At 40.7% G+C, this 21464-nt stretch overlaps 4 protein-coding genes and 1 long non-coding RNA gene across 5 annotated transcripts; 1 reads left to right on the forward strand and 4 right to left on the reverse strand.

The window, feature by feature from the left end:
• Positions 1-680: 680 nt before the first annotated feature.
• On the reverse strand, positions 681-5398 carry LOC116207444 (transcription factor UNE12-like). The gene is made up of 7 exons (XM_031540384.1): positions 4617-5398; positions 4403-4513; positions 2459-2578; positions 2282-2347; positions 1831-1896; positions 1380-1457; positions 681-1181 (listed from the first exon to the last, which is right to left on the reverse strand). The coding sequence occupies exons 1-7, from the start codon at positions 4974-4976 to the stop codon at positions 948-950; spliced, it is 1035 nt and encodes a 344-aa protein (XP_031396244.1). The 5' UTR covers positions 4977-5398; the 3' UTR covers positions 681-947.
• Positions 5399-7053: 1655 nt separating this feature from the next.
• Positions 7054-8903, reverse strand: LOC116207445 (sec-independent protein translocase protein TATA, chloroplastic). The gene is made up of 2 exons (XM_031540385.1): positions 8387-8903; positions 7054-7370 (listed from the first exon to the last, which is right to left on the reverse strand). The coding sequence occupies exons 1-2, from the start codon at positions 8735-8737 to the stop codon at positions 7239-7241; spliced, it is 483 nt and encodes a 160-aa protein (XP_031396245.1). The 5' UTR covers positions 8738-8903; the 3' UTR covers positions 7054-7238.
• A 1006-nt stretch (positions 8904-9909) lies between these two features.
• On the reverse strand, positions 9910-12754 carry LOC116207443 (light-inducible protein CPRF2). The gene is made up of 6 exons (XM_031540383.1): positions 12221-12754; positions 11430-11523; positions 11000-11213; positions 10770-10845; positions 10554-10679; positions 9910-10477 (listed from the first exon to the last, which is right to left on the reverse strand). Exons 1-6 carry the CDS (start codon positions 12665-12667, stop codon positions 10112-10114), a joined length of 1323 nt encoding a protein of 440 aa, XP_031396243.1. The 5' UTR covers positions 12668-12754; the 3' UTR covers positions 9910-10111.
• Positions 10364-10958, forward strand: LOC116207446. The gene is made up of 2 exons (XR_004156922.1): positions 10364-10502; positions 10638-10958. It is a non-coding gene; the product is annotated as an uncharacterized LOC116207446 (long non-coding RNA).
• Positions 12755-15342: 2588 nt separating the features above from the next.
• Positions 15343-18932, reverse strand: LOC116207447 (GDP-mannose 3,5-epimerase 1). The gene is made up of 7 exons (XM_031540386.1): positions 18776-18932; positions 17666-18076; positions 17326-17419; positions 17077-17206; positions 16840-16972; positions 15993-16200; positions 15343-15870 (listed from the first exon to the last, which is right to left on the reverse strand). The coding sequence occupies exons 2-7, from the start codon at positions 18073-18075 to the stop codon at positions 15715-15717; spliced, it is 1131 nt and encodes a 376-aa protein (XP_031396246.1). The 5' UTR covers position 18076; positions 18776-18932; the 3' UTR covers positions 15343-15714.
• Positions 18933-21464: the final 2532 nt, after the last annotated feature.

Genomic DNA, 21464 nt, shown 5'->3' on the forward strand with positions numbered 1-21464 from the left:
ATCATTACTGCACGCCCATCAGTAACCTATCCACATCGAAGAATAGCCTCTAAAATCGCATCAAGCAATCGGTCCCCGACATTATAAGGATATAATCTCATTTTTGTCAATGAAAGATTTACCGTATCATATGGAGAGAATAACACACTCTCTCTCACTAGTGAAACAAGATACGTTGCACGGGCGCCTGGTCCTGCGAGCTGACACGGTAACATTAACTCGGACCCGACCCGATGAGACAGCACAGTCATATCGACACGGACGCCCGTGGATTCACTCGACATGATTAAAATGTCCTGTCCATAAGCTTTCTGTCAACTATCATGGGGCAATTTTATGGAGATTAAAGCCACTTTTGCAGAACACGAACAAGATCAGCTTACGGATTCATTATGGGACAAGGGGGAAATTATTAAATGTTAAGACCATTAGAGCTCCATGGCCAGCTTTATCAGACAACAAATCCTTTTTTATCTATCTATTTCTCCTTTCAGACGTGCACTAATAAAAACACTTTCCCCGTAGACATCAATTGCACATTGCACATCCATCACTTTTATGTGGTCCCACATCCCACTCTCCATTGAAGAAGAAAAAAGGAGCTTTTCCCTCCATTAGGATTTCGGTCATGAACCACTCAGACCCCACTTTTGAATTTTTCAGCAAGAAAATGAAACCCATCACAAGAACTTTTCGGGTTTCCTCCATTGACTTGTCACAGGAAATCAACACTTAATCACGCTCCTTGTTTGACAAACTTGGACGAGGGAGAGAGGAAGAGAGGAGGGACTGACATAAAGCAGTAGAGCTACCATTACATAAGATTCAAACGAGTTAAGATTACAAGATGCGGTGCGGTATCTGCCCGAAATTAGACTACCCCATCAGAAAAATTATTTTTTCGATACATTACTTACGCACAAGGAACACCTTTTTGCCTTCTGTCGTTAAGTAGGGGTGTTGGACTCGGGCTTGATGAGTATCTGTGAGTCGGGTTGGTTTGTTCGGAAGATTGCTGAGGCGAGGGATATGGGCATTATGCAGAGGGCCTTGGACTGGAGGAACTGCATGGCAGCCCCCACGTCCTCTTCCATCAGCTTAGCCACCTGCTGTTCCGTCCCATCCGTCGACCATTTCTCCCATGCAGGCTGCTGACTGTTTCCGCCCTCATCGCTCTCTCCCTTGATCAAGGAGAAGACAAGTAATTAGTTTACATAAGCTAACACATGGGGAAAGAGACCGAAAAAGGAAAAATATCATTCCTCAAAGCCAACGGCTCGTTTTGTAAGCTGAATTAAAAGCGAATGTAATGTAATCCATTTCTTATTTTCTGTTTCATTCCACCGTGCCAAAAAAGCCAGGATCTTTGGACCACCAACCTCGACTGAGGACAGGGGAACATCGGCCACTAGTTGAGCCACAGCGCCCGCTCCACCAAGTCTACTCATACTCAGTACCTGTTCATTGAAAGAAATGAGAAATATATTCAACACCACGTTAATAAAATTGTCGGCGAATCTTCAACTATGGGTCTATGAATTCCTTGTAGTCTACAGATTCCCCAGAAGATATCAACTTCAGACTTGACAGAGAACCTACCTCACATAGGAAAATTGCTAAAAAGGCACTCAATAAATTTCTCAGGGAATCCAAATTATGGCCCTACCGTGACTTTAGAATACGTCACGGTAGTACGACATGATTTATTTACTGTGAGTTCATTTTCTGGGATGTAGGCACATGGAAGTCTAAGATAATTTGAAATTTGATATAGTGAACTTTCAAATCATGTGAGGAAGGAGAAAACTTGCTGTAACCGAGTACATATACCTTGACTTGCAGCCTCAAGAACTTGACGTAGTCCACAATTTCGTCAAGCATAGCTGCCCTATCTGTCTGCAAGGACATTTCACACGGCAAATAAATCAATCTTTCTTGCTAGTAATTTCCGCAAAACTAGTTGCCTCGTTTGGATTCAAAGTGAAATTTTAAAATCTTACTTTAAGATAATTCTACCCAAACAAAATAAAATAACTCACATAAAGTCAAATGGTGAGCCCCATTTATACTACTCTTTTTCAAAATCAAAATCACATAACTCATACAAAGTCAAGGATGGGCCTCATACATAATCATTTATACCACTCTTTTTCAAAATCAAAATCTGATTTTAAAATGTTATTTACAAACCAAACGCAGAATAAGTTTTTGGATTCCATTGCAGAAAATACAGAGTCTTTAGATGATGTTGCAAGTAAACAGCATCCATGAGATAACTAACCTTGTTGCAACTCGGAACCAATTCCTGCAATGCTTTCATTCTCTCTGCTATTCTCTCCCTTCGCAACTACATGGAAATTAATTAGTCAATAAAGAAAAGAAAATTCTTAAAAGAAATATATATTGTTAAGGAGAAACTCTATAAATTCCATATTATGGAGTTTGAGATCTAATATACCCGCTCGGCAATGCTGTGCGGATCTGTGGCCTGCCCCCTTCTAGCTCGAACCCTCGGGCGGATGGCTGGTTGGTTCGGTGCAGCAGAGATCGATCCACCTGGTTGTTGGCTTTGGAAAGCCTGTTTGGATTTTGAATACACTAATGCGGTTTAATTTTAAGTCCGAAAATAAAGCTAAAAACATGAGGAGAATAATATAACAAACTCCTCCAAATACTTAATGCATCAAAGCTAGCAAAAGTGATCGATTATAATATGCAAAGCGGGATTAATGACAAGATGACTTATAGATTACTGGGACTATCGAATACGAGACAACAACTGCATAAAGAAATATTGAGAGAGAGAGAGAGAGAGAGAGAGATGACTGCTAATTATTATTAGTATTTTTCATTTCAGATGTTTTTAAAACAATTTTTTTTCGGTTAGTTTTAAAACAAATTTAAGGAGTGAGGAGGGCCACCAGACAGCTAAGAACCCATCAGTAGCCGAACTTTTTGCACAACCTTAAACCTCAGGCACCAAGGAACTGCTTGCCCCATTTTCTTCAAATTTCCTATTCGCACGCGATTGGAGTGACTAGAACGCCAAGTCGAAGACCACACCGTTCAAAGAGTTCAAACAAAAAATCACATCTAAAAATTTCTCTGTATCCATGTTTCTCTATTCATCTTCTTACTTAGCCCCAAAATTTTGGCAACAAGACGCTTAGGATGAAGCATAAAGGCTGAAAAGAAGAAGCAAAATCATTGGGAAACCATCCGGACAAAATCACAGTGGGTGGGCAATAACATTGTGAACCACAAACTGTGGTGATATCGATTTTCTTCCAATCCCTGAGTTGGTGGAAAGGATTTCAAAAATGGTTTGAAAGAAATGAATCATTCCCCTTATCATTCTCTTTATAAATGGCTAGAATGCAACACAGATATGGGATTAGCATCCCCCCATAAAGAAGAAGACCCATTAATAAACTATAAAAATAGAATGAGAAGAATGATCAATGGAATAAATTAATGACTCTGAGAACATAAAATTGACCCATTTTCTTTAAATTATTCAATGACAATTTTATACGAAAATTAAATTTAAAAAAAAAAAAAAGATGAACAAATGTCAATTGGGTATGGGAATTTCTCCCTAAAATCTTGCAGAAATTATGCAAATCTTGGGTGAAAGTTTGGCACAATCTATTTATTATCCTTGGAAGTCAAAAACTTTGACTCGTTCTTGGTGTGGGACGGAAGTCAACGATCAAGAGATGAATAGATAGACGGGCTAGCGTTGTGTGGCGCGCGCAACCTCTCTGTTTTTTTTTTGGGGGGGAGGAAATCGTGCGAGGGACAAGATATTTGAGCAAAACAAATATCCCGTCCATACTAATTAATGTCATCACGTAGGGTTGTGTCATCACACAAAAAATCTTTAAAATTATTAATTTTGCAGGAGGAAAACGAAAGTAAAAACTTCGAACATTCGCAATAACCGGACCGGACCGATATAATCGGGCTCTGATTGAGGCGGGACGGCCTGAGCTTGCGGCACCGTGGCTCGACTAAAACTTTGAACATTCGTAATAAACACTATTATATGCTAAAATCATTGTAATAATAATAATAGTAGGTAATAATTTCTCAGTCACACGTGGGAAGGCACTAACTCGCGTGCGGGACTCATCATCCGTCACCCTCCTCTGCATAATAAAAATTCAATCCGCCCGCCCACGCGCGACGAAGGGGCGTGGCGAGAGGGCTCGTGAAATACCGAATTTACCCTTCAATCAATATCTGTCGTTCGACAAGTTCTTTTTTGGATTTTCTTTTTTTTGATTTTTCCATTGTACGATGAGAGAAGGCACGAATAGCAAATGAGGAGGAAAATCTCGGAAAAAATGAAAATGGAATTATAGTAAGTGGAGGCTATTTTCGTCCACATAGGGTTTACCTGGTGAATATGGGGGACGGGCTGCGGCGGCGGCGCCCGGAGTGGCGGAGCCTGCAGCTGCCCAAACGCCGGGAAGAGGCCCGACATGTTGTGCACAAGTTCACTCTCCATCTGCCACCCCCCAAAAAAAAATAATAATAATTTTTGCTTTTACTTAATAATAGAAATAATTAGAGAAAAATCTTTTTTTTTTGTTGTAATTATTAAGACTTACATTAACCAAAGAAGTGGAAGAAGGTGAGTTATTGCTATTGGCCAGCTCGTCCCTGAACCTTCTCACGCCGCCTCCGCCGTCTTCCTGGCCAAGCAGCCGGCCGCCGCTCTGCTCCAAGTTCAGCCCCAGCGGAAGCATCCCCATCCCCCCGCCGCCACCGTCTCCGGCTCCCCCGCCGCCGGAGCCCAGCTGCAGCACCATGTGCATGGGGCCCATATCAGCCGCCCCTCCCCCTCCTCCTCCTCCTCCGCCTCCGCCTCCCCCGCCGTACCCCGCTGCTCCAGCGTAACTCCCCGGCGGTGCAGCCAGGATCTGCTCGAAGAACTCGTCGCCGAGACCCTCGTGCCCGCTCCCAGCCATGTGAAGCTCAGCGCAGAACGAAAAGAACTCCTCGCAAGGGTAATCAGGCAGAACAGAGGCTCCTCAACTCAACTCAACTCGACCGAAACATATAGGAATAAAGAATCGGAGGTTGGGGGGTAGTGGAGGGTGTTGGTATAGTGGGTGGCAGATCCGAAGCCCGATATGCCGGAAAGTCGAAACGAGAATTCCAATGGAGGTTATGTTATGTTATATGGCTTTGCTCCGTGTGCAGAAGAGAGAGAGAGGAATGGGGTTTGAAAGCTCTTTTGCTTTCGTTCTTACAGCTTTTTCTCGACCATGTAAGAATATTTCTCTTTTCTTCCACTTTCCTCTGATCACTCTGCTTTTGCTGACTGAACTCTGATCGCTCTCCCTCTCCCTCTCTCTCTCTCTCTCTCTCTCTCTATCCTTCGTCGGGATATGGAGCTTTAAAGGAACAGAGAGGGACCGAGGAGGAATGGTGAGGGCTAAGGTGAAAAGAAGCTTAGCTGTCCCACGCGCTCTATTGAGTGCTCGACCGTGACGCGCCAAAATGGTTCCTTCGTTGTGTTTTATTCCAGAGAACGGAGCCGCAAATCGCAAACCAACCCAACCCGTTGGTTCAGGCAGTTCTGTTTTCTTTAAATAAAGGCTCGGGTTTGAATCTTGTAAAGAGAAGAGAACTTTTACCGTGATTTGCATGTAGTTGTCGATGGATAGCTTGTCTATGACCTGCTGATGAAGTTGTGCGATCACATCAACTCGGAATCTAGAAACACATTGTCATGCTTCTACTCGACTCATTTTTAGTCGATTCGACTGAATCATGCCATTTGACAGCCTCGAGTTTCACCAAGAACTATGCCTTCCTAAATGAGATGATCTAATTAGGCAAACATTGTGTGTCGTGAGTTACGCAAGCTTTCCCTTTTCTGGACATCAAGTAACAAACGATCATCCTTCTTCAAGGTTCAACAGACTTGGTTCAGCATCAGCATTATCCGATAAACGTTACGCTAAAACTAAATGGTTTATGATTTGTTTCCTGTAATAGATCCAGCATTTGAACTTTGGGTTTGAACAGCATTTCCATCTAAGAACAACAGATGCAGAATTCTGGACTAGGAAAGTCGATATCTTTACCACAGGTATCTGCAAACTCGAGGAACAAACAGGGCACCTATCTGGTCAACGGAACGCCTCGGATGAGTGAGCCAGACTTGGCTCAGCTCCCACTTGTTAGGCCCCGTCTCCGACTCGGAGAGTAACTAACAACTCATATTAAGGAAATAACAAATAAGTTTACGGTCGATGGAAGACAAAAGAAAAAGCAGCGATCACAGGCTCATAGATAAAGCTAATATTTCCAGAAAGGCTTCCTTTATTGAATGGTAGGGTGACTCAGCAGAATTTTGCCAAAAGAACCTACAACACTGTGGCCAAGCAATCCTTGTAATGTCTGGGGTTCGACAGCAACACCCATGATCCTGCTCTAGACAGGTCAGGTCATGTATGCACCTTCCAATAAACAGGATCGTATTAACAAGAAAACGTAACTCACATCAGATTCGTAGAAAAGACGTACAGTCGACATAGATTAGCAAGTCGTTCTCTGCACTATATTTCTTACTTTGACATGTGAACTTGAAGGCTAGATATAGAAATCCAGATGCCGGAAAGGTAGCTAGGTCAAGCTTTAAATTAGTTTCTGCATTAATTGCCACTTAATCGAGGCTTATAGTAATAGCTCTTTCTTAAGAAAAGCTATTGCCAAATTGGGCATGTGAGCCCTGCATCAGGAAAATAATCCGATCTTCATCAAGAAACGATTAGATCTTACTAGTTCATAGGCTTATGACCTTAGGCATTTGACTGCAAAACAGAAAAAAGCAGAGAACTTTGCCGGTAAGGCAAAGAGATACCTGAGCAGATAGTGTCATCAGTGGTGCATTGCTTCTCTGTCCCGATCTATACCTATTAAGAATCAATGGAGATACAATCCAAAAAAAAAAAATCTATTCTAATTCTGACACGGTTAAACCCAACAAAAGGGACACCAAGAAACCACAAACTGCACGTAAACGAGACTAGCATATGAGGAAATGGTGAAGGCGTGATAAAAGCATGAATCGAAGACAAATGAATATAGCAATAATCTCTCTCTTGAAAGGTGAAATATCTCATACAATGGGGCTACAATTTTAAACTCAACTAACTTGTTCTATATTCACCGGACTCAGCATTTTGCTGGCTCTCACAACGAGATGAATCTCCAGAGTGTCAAGCACTCTCCTTTGAACTAGAGACTGGGTCCTCTTCTTTCTCCTCGCTGACTGCTTTTGGCTCAGTAGTAGAGGCCTCAGATGTGGAATCAGGCTCTTTCTTAAGCTCGGACTCAAATTCTTTAGCTGCCTGTATGAAATAGCAAAGCAAGAGATATTATCACCTGCTCAGGTGCATAGTTCATTTTAAGTTCATGTAGATAATCAGATTCAGCATCGATGAATAAGCATAGTCTCGTGAGTGAGCAAATCCTCCTTAAGTGGCCTCTCAAGAAGCTTCAAGAACTAATACTGTCAGTTCATTCTACATTGCTCTATGAACATGGAATTTAATCATAGAACAAGTGATGTTCCCTTTCAATCATATGAGAACAACCTTACCAACTGACACTTGTTTGCGATGTGCAAAAGAGATGCTATCATAAGTATTGCCAGACAGCATTTTCCCCTTAACTCAAAGCTCATCTTGCAAGGAATATCTAATAAATTCAATGCAGAAAGTTTCAAGAAGATTTGCTATAAACCAGCTAAACATGGAGAAGGAAAACAGTAACTTCCTCCACTTCACTGCCATCCTGTAACATTTGTACAAGACAATAACACATGCAAAATACAATAAAGTATAGAACACAGAGCGTAACTTCTTCGATGAATTCTATCTATCGGGACAACCTCCTTGATGAACTTTGCGCTTATAAACTATCAACTTTATCTCCAGTAATTCCCCCATTCCACAAAATTGCTACACAAATCTATCCCTTCTCATATTTGATTTACTCTTTTTCCGGAACTAAAATCTCCCTAAACTTTGCTCCCGTTCCTCAATCCAACCCCGGTGCAATTTGCCCTCATGTCACAAAATCGGATAGCGTCCTAATCCACTGACTGACAACCACTGGTAAGTAATCACAACTACTCCAATTATCGAACCTCAAAGAGCTAATTGCATACAAGATTAGAGCAACACTCGAAGTCGAAGCTCACGAATTAATCTACTAACACTAACACACATATCCCAGATCGGACTTCCACATCTTGAGCAGCCCAATCAAAGAGACATCCCATTAGCTGAATATCTACAACAAAGGGACTGACTTTTTAGCATTTCCTCAGCAATTGAACAGACCCAGAGAAGAACCAGCTCACCTGTTGAAAACTCTTCACAGTCTTGCCGATACTCTTCCCAACTTCAGGCAGCTTCTTGGGCCCAAAAACCAGAGCAGCGACGCCGGCTATCACGACCAGCTCAGGCACGCCGAGCCCGAACAGGGCATTGCAACTCAAACCCCTCCTTGCCCTGTTGGCCCTGCTCCCCGAATCCCCGATAACCAACGAACTCTTACCGACACTACACCGGGCAGTTGTCTTGATTTTGTCGGAGAGGGATAGGGAGGAAGTGCTAGTGAAGAAGGTGGAACGGGAAGCAGAGAAAGGGAGGGAGGGTAGCCTGGGAAGGGAAGAGGAGAGAGGGAGAGTTAGAGATGAAGAGATCTCCATGGCTTCTGCCCTCAAAGATTTTTCCTTCTTTATGGGGTTTTCTGGGAATTTGTCTCCTCTTCTCTGTGTTTGCGTTGATGGAAGAGGAAGAAGAAGAAGATGAGATAAGAAGCTACGGTGTCTTTTAGCTCGTTTCTGGTTCTTGGTTGACCCTATTGGCCGCCATCATAGTCGGGACATCTTAATTGAAATTTCTCAATTTCGCAGAAAAATACAATATTTCCCCAGGTATGCAATTTGACTGATCGAGATTAATTGTCGCTCGAACATCAACTCAATTTGATCATGAGATATTTTAAGTGAATTTTAAACCCATGCCAAGTGATCTTATTGTAAGTCTCGATAAGAAATTGTCAATTGGAAACCCGCTATAAGTATCTTATGTCGAGCTAGTGATCGCATATTCTGACAAGATATTGACAAAGAAAAGAAGAATGAAAAAGAAAAGTGGAGCTGGCGGAAGAGTATGTCTTGGAATTCGGCATGGCAAGTGATCGTGTCGTACCCGCAAGATATTGCCAATCCTAAGACGGCAACTTCCTGTCATGGGTTGGCTCTGTTGTCTGTCTTTGGCGGTCTGTAAATTAACGGAAAATTATCCATTAAAGCAAACAACTTCGTGCAACCATCAGGAAAACGACTCAATGCGTACTCTTTCAAGACTCAGATGTTGCTCCTCCTCTGCTGCAACTTAAAAACCTAAATCCTCAAACTTTCCTGACGAAATCCATGCCCAGATGATCTCGACGACCCTGATTCTCTCCCTGCTTACGAAGAAGCTAACCGAACAATACTGCTGGGTGCCGTCTCGACATGACAGTTACCTCGCCTGTCTCCAACAAGTTTTACCTGCAGGGGCAACTTGTTCCTTTCCAGCACCTTGCTTTGCTGTGCCATTACTGAGAATGGCTTCTTACTTGTGCTGGTTCAGTTTTAAAGGAAAAGTTAGTTCTTGATGATCGTAGGTATACTTTTGTTCGGGCTTGCACTTGTTCGTCTTCTTTATCGCATTGTGGGAGAGCAACCAAGTACATTACCAGGTATGAAAACACAGGATCAATTCATTGCTATGCTAGCAGTTAGGAGATAAGATCTGTATGCGGCATCTTCTGCAAAGTGATCAAGGACTGCTGCGTCGTATTCTTACTTCAGACATGTTTATGGCTGTCAGATTTTCATCAAGAGAGAGATGAGAGATGGGGTTATAAAATGATAAAGCAGCAGAAATTACATAAACTGTTATGCAGATGCTTGCATTTGATGCAAACATGTGGAATCACAGTTGATAAACGAATAGAGATGGATAGAAAGTCCTCTTAATTACACTTAAATAAGAATCCTACTCCTTTCCCTTGCACTATGGACCACGGGGACTTAATTGCCTCGAATCCGCTTCTGCAAGTGTTCTAAGCTTGTGACCCTTTGCATCGAAGCTGTCCGACCCAGCTTACCAGCCTTACCAGCTGAGGCGTTGTTCTGGGCTCCATTCTCAGCTGAGGAAGTAATCTCTGCCACCCCATTGTTGAATCTGGGATCCTGAGAGGAGGACACAGGATTGCTAGAATTGGCCAGATAAAACTGGTGATTCTGGTCATCACGAACGGGAACAGCAGCATCAGTTGACGTGTCAGAAGGACTACCGTCAAATGGGGGCACACCCACCGAGGACATCTCAGAAATTGCATGAAACATTGGGTTTAGTCCCGTTAATCTTTTCACCGACTCCTCGGCCATCTTCACCTGGATATATGAAATCACAGGCAAGGTAAGCGGCAGGACGATAGCAGCAGCGAGACAAATAATCATGAGAATATACCTTTGCTCTCAATGTTTCAACATCTGCCTTTAAGACTCTGTTATCTACTGCTGATTCACTGTATTTCTGGCTTATGTCTGCAAGGCGCTTGAGGAGAGACGAATTCTCAACTCTAAGTTGAGCAACCTGTCATTCATCAGGAGAAGATTAGGAGGCCAGAGAGAGGACACAGATGAGGAGTCATAGTTAACATGTAACAAGGGGCATCGAACTTACTTGTGTCTCTAGCTCGGTCAAATGGGCCTGCTTTCTTCTTCGCGAGCGTCTAGCCGATTCTCTATTGGAGAGCATTCTGAAAGAGCACTTATCAAGTCATTAAACTTTTCTTCAACTCACACAAATCGACCCAATATGTCCTTAATGAACCATATAGCACACAATGAATCTCAGAAAACTTTTGCCGGATATGAAGAGTACATGATCAGTGCAAAGCACATAGCAATTACCTCCTTACACGCTTTGCATCAGCTGGATCCATATTATCAGTTGTAGCAGTTTCTCCTTCGAATTCATCATCATCTGATTGATCTCTTGATGATCCACTTGTTGTCGATCTCACAGGGACCGCAATCTTCTTCTGCTTTGTAGGTAATGAAGGAATTCCAAGTGGGACACCACTGCCATCCTTATCTTGCGAATTCGAGAGTTCATTTGGTGCTCCTATATAGATATATATATCTCATCAGGAACAGGCATAATAAGGATGTACAAAAAACTTTAGCGAGTACAGAGAAGCAGATAAACTAAGTCAGATCCTTGATGACGTCACGATGTCCTATTAAGGAGGGTACCTAAGATGATTGGAACTAACGAATTCTATTTACACGGTCACATGATTGATGAAGATAGACCCAACTGCCAAAAAAAAAGCCAAACCTTTAGAAGGACCTTTAGATCCCAGCTGTGCTGCCTTTGGAGCCTGTGAGTCTTCGGGTTTAGCAGCAGATTCTTGCGGTATGACATATGATGCCTGTGCATAGTATACGCAAGGGAACGACAGCTTAGCATAGCAGAATCCATTCGAAGCCTTATATACATAAAAAATGAAACATGACCTGAACTTTCCCAGAGTTGTGATGGATAGCACTTCTTACTTTTCAATAAGATTTTTTACCTAGTTATCCAAACTAATTGTCACTTATCCAATCCTCAATCAACCCTTGAGAATCACTCCCTTTCATATATCCTTATACCCATTCAACTCGAAAACATCGATGAATCTCATCTTAGATAGAAGTCGAGCTTGACAAGAATAACATTGAACAGGACAAGGATGAGTCAAAAGTCCCGCTTTTGGAACCAATCCTTTTGATGTTGTCTTCCACCAAAAAGTTCATCTTTTTCATCTCAGGAAAACCGTTCAAATAAAGCTCGACAGAAAGCTCCCCTCAGCTAAACTGAGCTGAACTAACAGCCTCCACGAACAACACAAACCCAGAAAGCTCGAGCAGCAATAGAACAGTTCCCACAAGAAATTCTCAATCAGATATGACAGAGAAACTGAAAAGTCGACGTTTATTTGGCTGATTGATTCCTTAGTTGAAGATCGTAACGAAAACGAGGAAAAACATTTTCATAGCCACACTTCTCATGATTCAAACGGTCGATCATTCCGTACGCAGAGAGAGGGAGAGGGAAAAGAAGAGACGGAGAGCGGGGGAGAGTACCCTTGACAAGGCAACGGCGGCGCAAGCCAAGTTGAGCTTGCTCTTGAGGAAGGCCTGGTACTCCTCGGAGTCGACCGAGATATTCTCCGGCACCGCATTAAAAACCGGCGGGTGGGCCGTGCGGTTGACGTTATTATTATTAGTATTGCCATTGACATGGACATTGTTCGCATTGGTCCGATTCTGGCTCGACCCCTCATTCCGGTCGAGACGGGGAACCTTGATCTCCACGACATCGTTTTCTTCTCCGCCGGCCGAGGAGGAATTAGAATTACAATTACTGGCCGCCGGCTTGGCCTTCGGGGAGGCCTGCTCCTGGAGGAAGCGCTGGAACGCCCACTCCGATTCGCTACGGTTCATGGTGGACGGCCCGCCGGGCTTGGCCAGCCCCGGCGGCGGCGACCAGAATTGGTCCGACATTTCATCCACTGAGAACACCCTATCCATTTACTTTCTCTCTCCTCTCTCTCTCTCTCTCTCTTTCTCTCTCTTTTCTTAGGGAGAAATTGGGACTTTTCGGATTTGTATTATCGGGGCGTGTTTTTCGTGGGGTTTATATATTAAACGAAGGTTGACCAGGGGCATTATTGTCATCTTATGTTTTTTTTTTTTAAAGGATTTGCAAGTGGGAAAGCCAATTCATGAATTGCGTGCAATGACCCTGCGATTCAATATCGTAGATTAATCTCTATGGAAGGAAATGTGTGGACTTGAAGCACTGTGCGACCAAAATCTTCTTGAATGTTTACAATAGATTTTATAAATATTTGTGATGAATTGATTCTTCATCTCGATATTGATTGATCCTTTCGCAGATGATTGGTCTTACTCCATGCGGGAGACGTCTCGAATGCATGCAATCGTAATTATCAGATTATGCGAATTTATAGATTTTAAATCTCTGAAGACATTAACTAATTAAAAATACCTTCGGTTATGGAGCACAAAAGATGTTTATCTATAAAGATTATGGGTAAAAATTTACATGGATAGACTAAAAGGAAAAATTATCTTTAAAATTTTAAAATTATAAGAAAATTTATGTATTATTATTCCATTTATGATAAAATTACTTTTGCTCTCTCCCTAAATTAGAATCTACATCTTCCCTATTGTCATTTCAAGCAACTCGCTCTATGAATTCAAATATTGGGACTGCCTTCAAAAATATAGTATGTATTATTTTATAAAATTACGAGAACTCATTCGATACTTTATAAGAAAAACAAAATATATATATAAATAAATAAATATATATATATATATATCGTTCGATCTGTTTCGAGCACCCGATGATTTTTCGAATCAACCTCCAAAGAGCCCAATAAAATTGGATAGCAACCAAATCGTTGTCAATTTGGTTAACTTGTCTATCGTTTTTCAACAAATTCCTTATAGTTAGATTTCCGAAAAAGGACATACCTGGTCCACAATATTTTTGTTTTATTTTTTTATTTTATTTTTTCCAAATTATTATCTGGATAGGGCAGAGAAGACCTTAATTTCCTTTTCTTTTATTAATTTTTTAGCAAAAATAAATATAAATATGGAAATCAAGTGGTTCCGATTGGAGGAGCTACGGCAGACGTGGCGCTGGCTCCACTTTGTGGATAAATATGGCACAGTTGGGCCCCACCCATTGGCCCCTACCCTATACCATGGGGGTATCCCGTCGTCGATCTTTTTGCTTTTAAGGCGCTCAATCAATCAAAGTTTGTCTCTTTTCTTTTGATACAGTCATCATTATTATTCTCGTTAGTATTGTGAATCCGAATCACAATCTTGTAGTTAGATTTTCTCGGTGATCCTCTCTCGTCGCGTTACTTTTAGAAGCCGAACTTGTATCCAGAAAATCGACCTTTTTCACTCGTCGAATGATTAGGCAGTCGGTTGCATGCTTCTGCTAATTGGTCAACTCGTTACCATGCAATTGGTTATATACCGGTATGTTCCGACAATGGAAATCTCCCAATGGAATTAAAGATAAATGAGAATGAAAAATGGAAAGAGGATCCTCGATGAATAAAGGAGAATTGGACCACTTGACTCATCAAAATTATCATCATGACAATGAACTATGACAAGCTTTTTTTTTCCTTAAATTATTTTTTCAAGGCATATATGGTAACAATTATTTATTTATTTGGCGTTTTTTCCATTTTTATACTATATTCCCCAACGAGTCCAACTATATCATATTTAAATACGCGTATGTTCTTTCATTTCAAAGGACGCATAGCATACAGCTAAAACATTGGGCATGCAAGTTGGATTTGCAATTATATATTTTTATTGCACACATAGATAATAATACAGATAATTTATTTTAATTTCATTGGAAATCTAATTGCAGTAGGTTTGGCAGCCAGGACAGGATTACACTATAATGACGTGTAATTGCAATTAAATATTTGATTTGCTTAGCTTTTGAGCTTATCTACTCTTAAATAATGATTATTATTATCTGAGCCATTTTGATTTCCACATCCGACACCTATATGGCCATATCACCTGTTCTTCTTTTCCTTGAAGTACGAGCTGTATTATTAGTTGAGACTAATTTTCGAGTCACAAAAAAACATCACGTAAACTTCGAATCTATAAAATTAATTATCGATAGTACGGTTTATCAGTGGCACTGATATGGTTATATCAGCTATTAATTTGCACCGTGGAAGAAGCCAGTGGCCCCATGAGAGGTCATTGGCTTCTTAATAAAGAATAACCCCCACTTCTAACAAAAATAATAACAATCCTAAAGTACGATAGCTAAATGCAGTTGCCAAACAGTTATCGGTAAAACAAAAGAAGAATATGAGAAGAATACTAGAGCAAAATTTGGTATCCCGATTCACTTCGAGGTCGCCACGTGTAACTGTAACATCAACCAACGTAAAGGGCGTATCGACTGTTACTGCACTAAATTTTGCTGGTGACGGTATGAGCCTTTTTTCAATTTCAAGAGACACTCAGTTAATCTAGTATGGAAAGGGAAAAAATCAGATAAAAGAGGGACGAAACAGTCCAACTACGAGAATCAAATTTCGAACGGCCAGGTTACGATATGATGAGAATGTGGGCTTATACATTACGCTCTTTTCTCGACGATAGAAGTCTTTCAATCAAGGGGAAAAGACGTAATACATATTACATAGATAACCAAAGATGGGCCATAGACAATGTCCAAGTGAGATTTAAGCCAACTGCCAGAGGATCCATCAGCCCAAACCGACTGATTTGGATGAACTTTCATCAGCCCAAACTGACTGATTGATAAATATATCGGCACGAAGATCAGGCAACATGGGATATTCAAGTAGCAAACATACTGAAAGACATAAATGCCCCCAACATCAAAGATAATACCGAGACAGACCATATCGACCGAGCATCTACTACTATCGATCCAATCCACAATAGCTAGTCTTCCTAGCAAGATCATCATATACTAAATGCCCACATTACAAAGATCTGAGGAGCCGTCCCCGTCGCCATCACTCCTTGCCATCAGCAGCACGGAGTGAGCCCAGCTGGACCGGGGCCTGGGTGCCAACCACCTTTGATGACCCATAGATCGCCAAATCGACCCCTTGGGACTTCTCCTTCTCGATCTGCTCCTTGATCCAGAAGTACGTGACTCTCAGCCCATCCTGCAGTTTCGCAAAGAAAAAAGTCAGGTGAGTTGCAGGTTTCTGATAATGGTCTTTTTTTGAGCAAATGAGACCGAGTCAGGGACTGAGATCTAATGTTAGGGATATGAAGACGTCTGTACCTTCAGCCTCATGGTTGGGGCCCACCCCAGCTTCTCCTTGATGAGGGTGTTGTCGGAATTTCGTCCTCGTACACCCTCCGGCCCGGGAATGTGGTGGACCGGGAGCTTCTTATCCTCAAAGCTGAGGACAATCTCGGCCATCTCATTCATGCTCACCATCTCATCACTTCCGATGTTCACAGGCTCACGGAAGTCCGACTTTGTCAGCCTGAAAAGCCAAAAGATGCCAAAGACTAAGCAAATTAAACAAGCGAATTTCTATCTGAGGTAGATATATATCACGCAGCTTATCCAGCAGTTTTGGTAACGTTACAATACATGTTTACTCAAAATACAAACCTATAGGAAACGTAGTATAGACGTACGACAAAATAATGTTTGGTTTTTATGGAGTTTCCATGGACTTCCACTGCAAAGCTTGGATTAGGTTAGAAAGTCACTTTCCAATTTTCTCAGTTTGATATAGCTCTTTGAAAATAGCAGCTTCTGTATTTCCTCTTCGTGCAAAAGAAAACTACATTACTACTTAATTCACAGAAATGGGTCCATATTCGAGGTAGAAAAAGGTTCATCAATGAAAACTAGCTTATTTGTTCGAAAGAAGAGATGGTTAAAGAACTGTTAAGGAAACGGCCATAGAAAAATCACAAAATTTCTCATTTGCAAAATTAACTCTTTTCATTTTATTCGCCTGCACAAATTCCATAATTAACTTACTTAAAGACCTGACATTAGATTTTATTGCATGGTTCCGTGGCCACTAACACAAAGGGGCCAAAAATCTTTTCCCTCCAAGAAACATTCAAGAAAATGAAGGACTTGACCTCCAAAGAAATAATAGCATTACCTGAGAACCCCTTCAACACACTCATCAATGAAGGTGAAGGATCGGGTTTGGAGTCCATCGCCCCACATCTCAAACTTATCCGTGGAAGTGATAGCCTTTCTGCAGAAAGCAGCTGGAGCCTTCTCTCTTCCACCTAAACAATGACATATTCAAAATGGGTAACAAAGTTAAATAAGTCTGCCCCTAAAGGTGACAAATGCGCACTTAACTACGGTAGTTGAGAAATTGAATTTATACCCTTCCACGTCCCGAAAGGGCCATAAATATTGTGGAACCTTCCGATTCGGCACTCTATTGCGAAATCTTTGGTGTAATGCTTGCAGAGTTCTTCTGTTGCTAGCTTCTCCAAGCCATAAGCATCTTGAGGCTGAATCCCCGTTGGGGGTAAGATAGAAAATTTACTATTACTTTCCATTTTCAGTTTCTTATGTAGCAGCAATGACTATATAAGTGCAACGCATAATAACTGATAGAAAAGCAACGAACCTCAGCAGGCCACGCATCGGACTCCTTCAAGCTCACATTGGTCTCCAGCTGCTTAAATTCAGGATAAATGCAAGCACTTGAGGCGTAGAAAAACCTACAAGAGGGAGAGAACAAGAAAAGAGCAAAACCATCAGGAATCAACGGCAGCCCAAGTTTTAAAACAAAATGCAAGATATACCCATGCAGAGGAAATAAGTTCACAAAAGAGTTGAACAGTGGAACTCAATAGGTCATGCAATTCTTCGTTAATCAAGAAGTTGGTACATCTTCTGAACCAACCTCTTCCTATTATTGGAATTCAAGTATCCTAATCTCTTAAGCTTGATCACATGGGCCCTACCTCTTCACTCCATTGATCCTAGAAGCCTCGAGCATGTTGAAACTGATCATCGTGTTGTTGTACATAATGACCGAGTGGTTGGACTGGATGAATCCCATCCCACCCATGTCAGCGGCAAGGTTGAAGACATGATCGACCCCCTTGGTGACCTTCAGGCAATTTTCCATGACCCTGAGGTCCACAAGGTGGAACTCATGACAGAACATGTCCTCGGTCATGTGCTCATTCTTCTTCCAGTCCGAGGCGACAATGTAGTGTCCCTCAGTCTTCAGGCGACGGGCAATGTGGGAGGCAATAAAGCCACCCGCCCCAGTGATGGAGATGCGGAGCTTCTCCGAGGGCCAGTAGAGCTCCCTCTCGAGCTCTTTGTAGGTGTAGGCACCATAGTCGGTTCCATCGGTGCTTCCCATACTGCGAAATTCATGAAACAGTCAGAAACTTAATGGGCATGAAATGAACAAAGAGTAACACAACCAGATTCAATCAATTTTACATTAGTCCCTTCCCCACTCCGTTTCCCATGAATTAGGCCTACAACTCTACTTATGAATTCAGAGAATTAAAATGTAGATGCGCTTTTGTAGTAGTGCAACACTAAGCCCTGGTGGGTTTTCTTCCAAAAAGTTGCTTCCATACCATGAGAATAGAAAGTAAATTCTCTCATTTTCTCTAATAATCCTTCCAAGTCACGGTTTCCTCCTTATTAAGAGTCCCAATGCATCCGCTTTCATAGATTAATAAGCACATTTTGACATTGCTTTCAACCGAAATATATCCTCTCTCGGAGTTCCATGAGGCAAAAACAGCAAACAATTCGAAGACAGCAGTCCTCAAAGAGCAAGGAAATCAAGATCTCATACAAAGCAGACAAACAACAGGAAACAAGCAGGGAAAGGGAAAAGGGCAACCTTTCTACTGTTACGAAGCAGAGGAAAAAATGGAAAACCGAAAACCAACCACAGCAGACACGTACATAAGATTCGAAGCCAGCAAAAAGAAGAAAACTTTTGCAGAAACAAGACTTACCCACAAGCAGATTCAACAAAATTCCAGGAAAACTAAAGCAAACAGGACATGAAACACGGGGAGTTCGAACCCAAGAAAGGGTACCTGGAAGTTTGAGATTCTGGAGCTGCTATCCGACAGAGAGGATAATGCAGGGGAAGCGCGAGGACGAGAGGAGAGGAGAAGGAGAAGGGGAAGGGGAAGATGTACGGTTCTTAGTGCTTGAGAAGCTCTGGCTATATATAGGCCAAGCAGCAGCAGAACCGACAGTCATTAGCAAGCCGGCCTTCTCACTTTCCCATATTACTGTTCTTTTTTTTTTTTTTTGTAGTTTTCTCTGCTCAATAATTGACTGAGGGAGAGAAAAGGGAATGAGGTGTTGGGTCATGCGCCAAGAAAATGGTTGCTCTGTTATTATTTTTTGATAAAATTCAGGAATCTGAAATGAATATTCTCCCAAAGAATTCATCCTATATATTATGAGATTGAGACCACTGTCCGCCTTGAATTTTAAGTTGCTCTTTACCATATTATGGTGCAAACGACAGAACATTTCAGAGAATCACACTGCTAATTTGTTGATTTTTTTCCATGCATCAACGTTCGCTTTCTGAGAAATTAATGGTTCGTAAAGAGAATAAAACTCCATCAAGTAAAAGAAGTTTACGAGAAAAAAAAAAAGACATGAGATTATCCAAAATCCGATTCACCTCAATTCAGCTCAATAAATTGGTTTTCTTTTTTTTTCCCCAGAATTATGGATGTCGGAAAATTGGAACCTCTCATGGAAAACTGGAGATTTCTCGGAGTTTGGTTGGAGTATTGTTAAATTACAGAGAAAGTGAAGATTGGATGAAAAATTTAACTATGAAACTTTTTTTCTTGAATTGAAATATGCGATTGTTATGTTTTGTAATCTATATTGAATTACGAAAAAATATGAGTGATAATATAATATATATTTTATTTTTATGGAGATAAATGTGAGTCTCACTATTGTAATATTCGTTGTAATATAACAATTTTATCTATTTCGAATGAAAAACTTTTACCAATTACGCCTATAAAGTTTTAACTCATGAAGGTAATTATAACGGTTATGTATTTGGTTTTAGAATTGAATTGAATTGAGTTTTTATTTTAATTGGTTTGTAATGAATGTATTGTTGAATTATGAGAAAAAGTGTGAAAAAGTAATGAACAATTGAGATAAAGTAATGACTGTGTTGTTGAATTGTGGAAAAAATAATGAATAGTTGAAAAAATTTAATATTAAAAATTAAATTGAATGATTAAAAAAATTAAAAAATTAAGAAAAAGTAATAATTGTGTTAAGGTAAGTGATATTGCGTTGAATTGAGTTTAAAAAAAATTTAAATTCGAACACACGTTTTACGACCTTTTCATCCAAACCTCGTAAAATAATATATAAAGTGAGAACTCCTTCATCCCCCTGCCCCACCCCACATGGGGCTTTTTTCTGCCCCCGAAAATTGCATGCCTGTGTTTGCACGTTTTGCCCCCATTTTCAAAAAAGACGAAAATTACTTTTGTCCAAACTACTGAAATAAGTCGATCGAGCAGCTGAGTAATATTAAAAAAAAATCTTGAAGAGAATAATTGAATCGACTAATGATCCAGCTCCCACGAATTGCCGTGTGACAGAAACCAGTACAGAGTCTACACGTAATTTCATATCATATTATTGTTCGGATCAAGTTCGGTGTATGATGTGATCCGATATCTAATTCATCTTAGTATAAACAATTGTCTAGCCGCAGCAGTGATTCACGCATACTGGTTAGTTTGTCGGTAAGTCACGCCGATATACAAGTTTACAGACGACTTTCGTATATAGCACGATACATTACGATCAACCGGTCTAAGAAGATCTATCGATGTGGAATGTATTTTTGGGCTCGGTGATTGCTATATTGAGGATGTCTTCTGCGCATATGGAAGGGCCGCGACGTCGTGCAGATGGAGACAATAAGACAAAAAGGCGGTGCGAAAAGGGCCAGAAGAAGAAGATTACCATATAGAGCCACGGGATGCAAACAGTCACAATCCATGCAGATTGGAAGGATAATAACAACTTAATTAACCAAAAAAAAAAGCGATTTAATGACAAATTGATCTATTAATGAGCATTGGTTATATTTTTTTTATTACAATAGAATGCTCATGGCCTTAATATAAAGAAATTGAAAGAAAATCTAAAAAAAGAAACACGGGTAATCCCACTGATGAGAATCAAATCTGAAACTTTTAGAAAAAACTCATGCTTTTAATCAAACCAATGTTCTCATACAATTAATTTCAATCAAAAGACTAGCCATACCAGTAATCTTATAGAGAAAAAAAAATTAGAGTGTTTCTATCATGGGATAATAAATAAAGTCTTATGGTGAGACACTAATCTTATCCATTAAATATTTCAATATGAAATCTTGGCGATTTATAATTTACATATTTTGTCCCTAAAATTGTAGTCCTTCTACTATTCATTTAGCGGTTTTTGCCCACAATAATTTATACTCGTCCCTCACTCATTCAACACATGGCCCAATCATACCGTCACACGTGTCCATACAGAGACAAAATGTAATCGGAGTAATGGGCGAAACTCAAACCTAATTAATCGGATTAATACCGAACTGATAGTCTAGTTTTTTGCAAATTCGATTTAGTCTTATTTATTCAACTGGTTTGTTCGATTTTTCATTGGTTCATTCTATCATTTTTAACCAATTTTTTCATTTTTTATTAGTTTATTTTATCGTTTTCAATTCCA

The sequence above is a fragment of the Punica granatum genome, chromosome 5 (genome assembly GCF_007655135.1).
Source record: "Punica granatum isolate Tunisia-2019 chromosome 5, ASM765513v2, whole genome shotgun sequence".
Classification (NCBI taxonomy): Eukaryota; Viridiplantae; Streptophyta; class Magnoliopsida; order Myrtales; family Lythraceae; genus Punica; species Punica granatum.

What these genes read in the sequence shown, in the direction of transcription:
- LOC116207444 (XM_031540384.1), bottom strand. Translation starts at nt 4,976, where the DNA reads ATGGCTGGGAGCGGGCACGAGGGTCTCGGCGACGAGTTCTTCGAGCAG. An exon ending in CCGTCCCCCATATTCACCAG is followed by an intron (nt 2,579 to 4,402) that starts GTAAACCCTATG and finishes AAATCCAAACAG; the next exon opens with GCTTTCCAAAGCCAACAACC. An exon ending in TCTTGAGGCTGCAAGTCAAG is followed by an intron (nt 1,458 to 1,830) that starts GTATATGTACTC and finishes TTCAATGAACAG; the next exon opens with GTACTGAGTATGAGTAGACT.
- LOC116207443 (XM_031540383.1), bottom strand. Translation starts at nt 12,667, where the DNA reads ATGGATAGGGTGTTCTCAGTGGATGAAATGTCGGACCAATTCTGGTCG. An exon ending in ATCTAAAGGTCCTTCTAAAG is followed by an intron (nt 11,214 to 11,429) that starts GTTTGGCTTTTT and finishes ATATCTATATAG; the next exon opens with GAGCACCAAATGAACTCTCG. An exon ending in GATGCAAAGCGTGTAAGGAG is followed by an intron (nt 10,846 to 10,999) that starts GTAATTGCTATG and finishes GTGCTCTTTCAG; the next exon opens with AATGCTCTCCAATAGAGAAT.
- LOC116207445 (XM_031540385.1), bottom strand. Translation starts at nt 8,737, where the DNA reads ATGGAGATCTCTTCATCTCTAACTCTCCCTCTCTCCTCTTCCCTTCCC. An exon ending in CTGTGAAGAGTTTTCAACAG is followed by an intron (nt 7,371 to 8,386) that starts GTGAGCTGGTTC and finishes TATTTCATACAG; the next exon opens with GCAGCTAAAGAATTTGAGTC.
- LOC116207447 (XM_031540386.1), bottom strand. Translation starts at nt 18,075, where the DNA reads ATGGGAAGCACCGATGGAACCGACTATGGTGCCTACACCTACAAAGAG. An exon ending in CCGATGCGTGGCCTGCTGAG is followed by an intron (nt 17,207 to 17,325) that starts GTTCGTTGCTTT and finishes ACGGGGATTCAG; the next exon opens with CCTCAAGATGCTTATGGCTT. An exon ending in TGTGTTGAAGGGGTTCTCAG is followed by an intron (nt 16,201 to 16,839) that starts GTAATGCTATTA and finishes TTGGCTTTTCAG; the next exon opens with GCTGACAAAGTCGGACTTCC.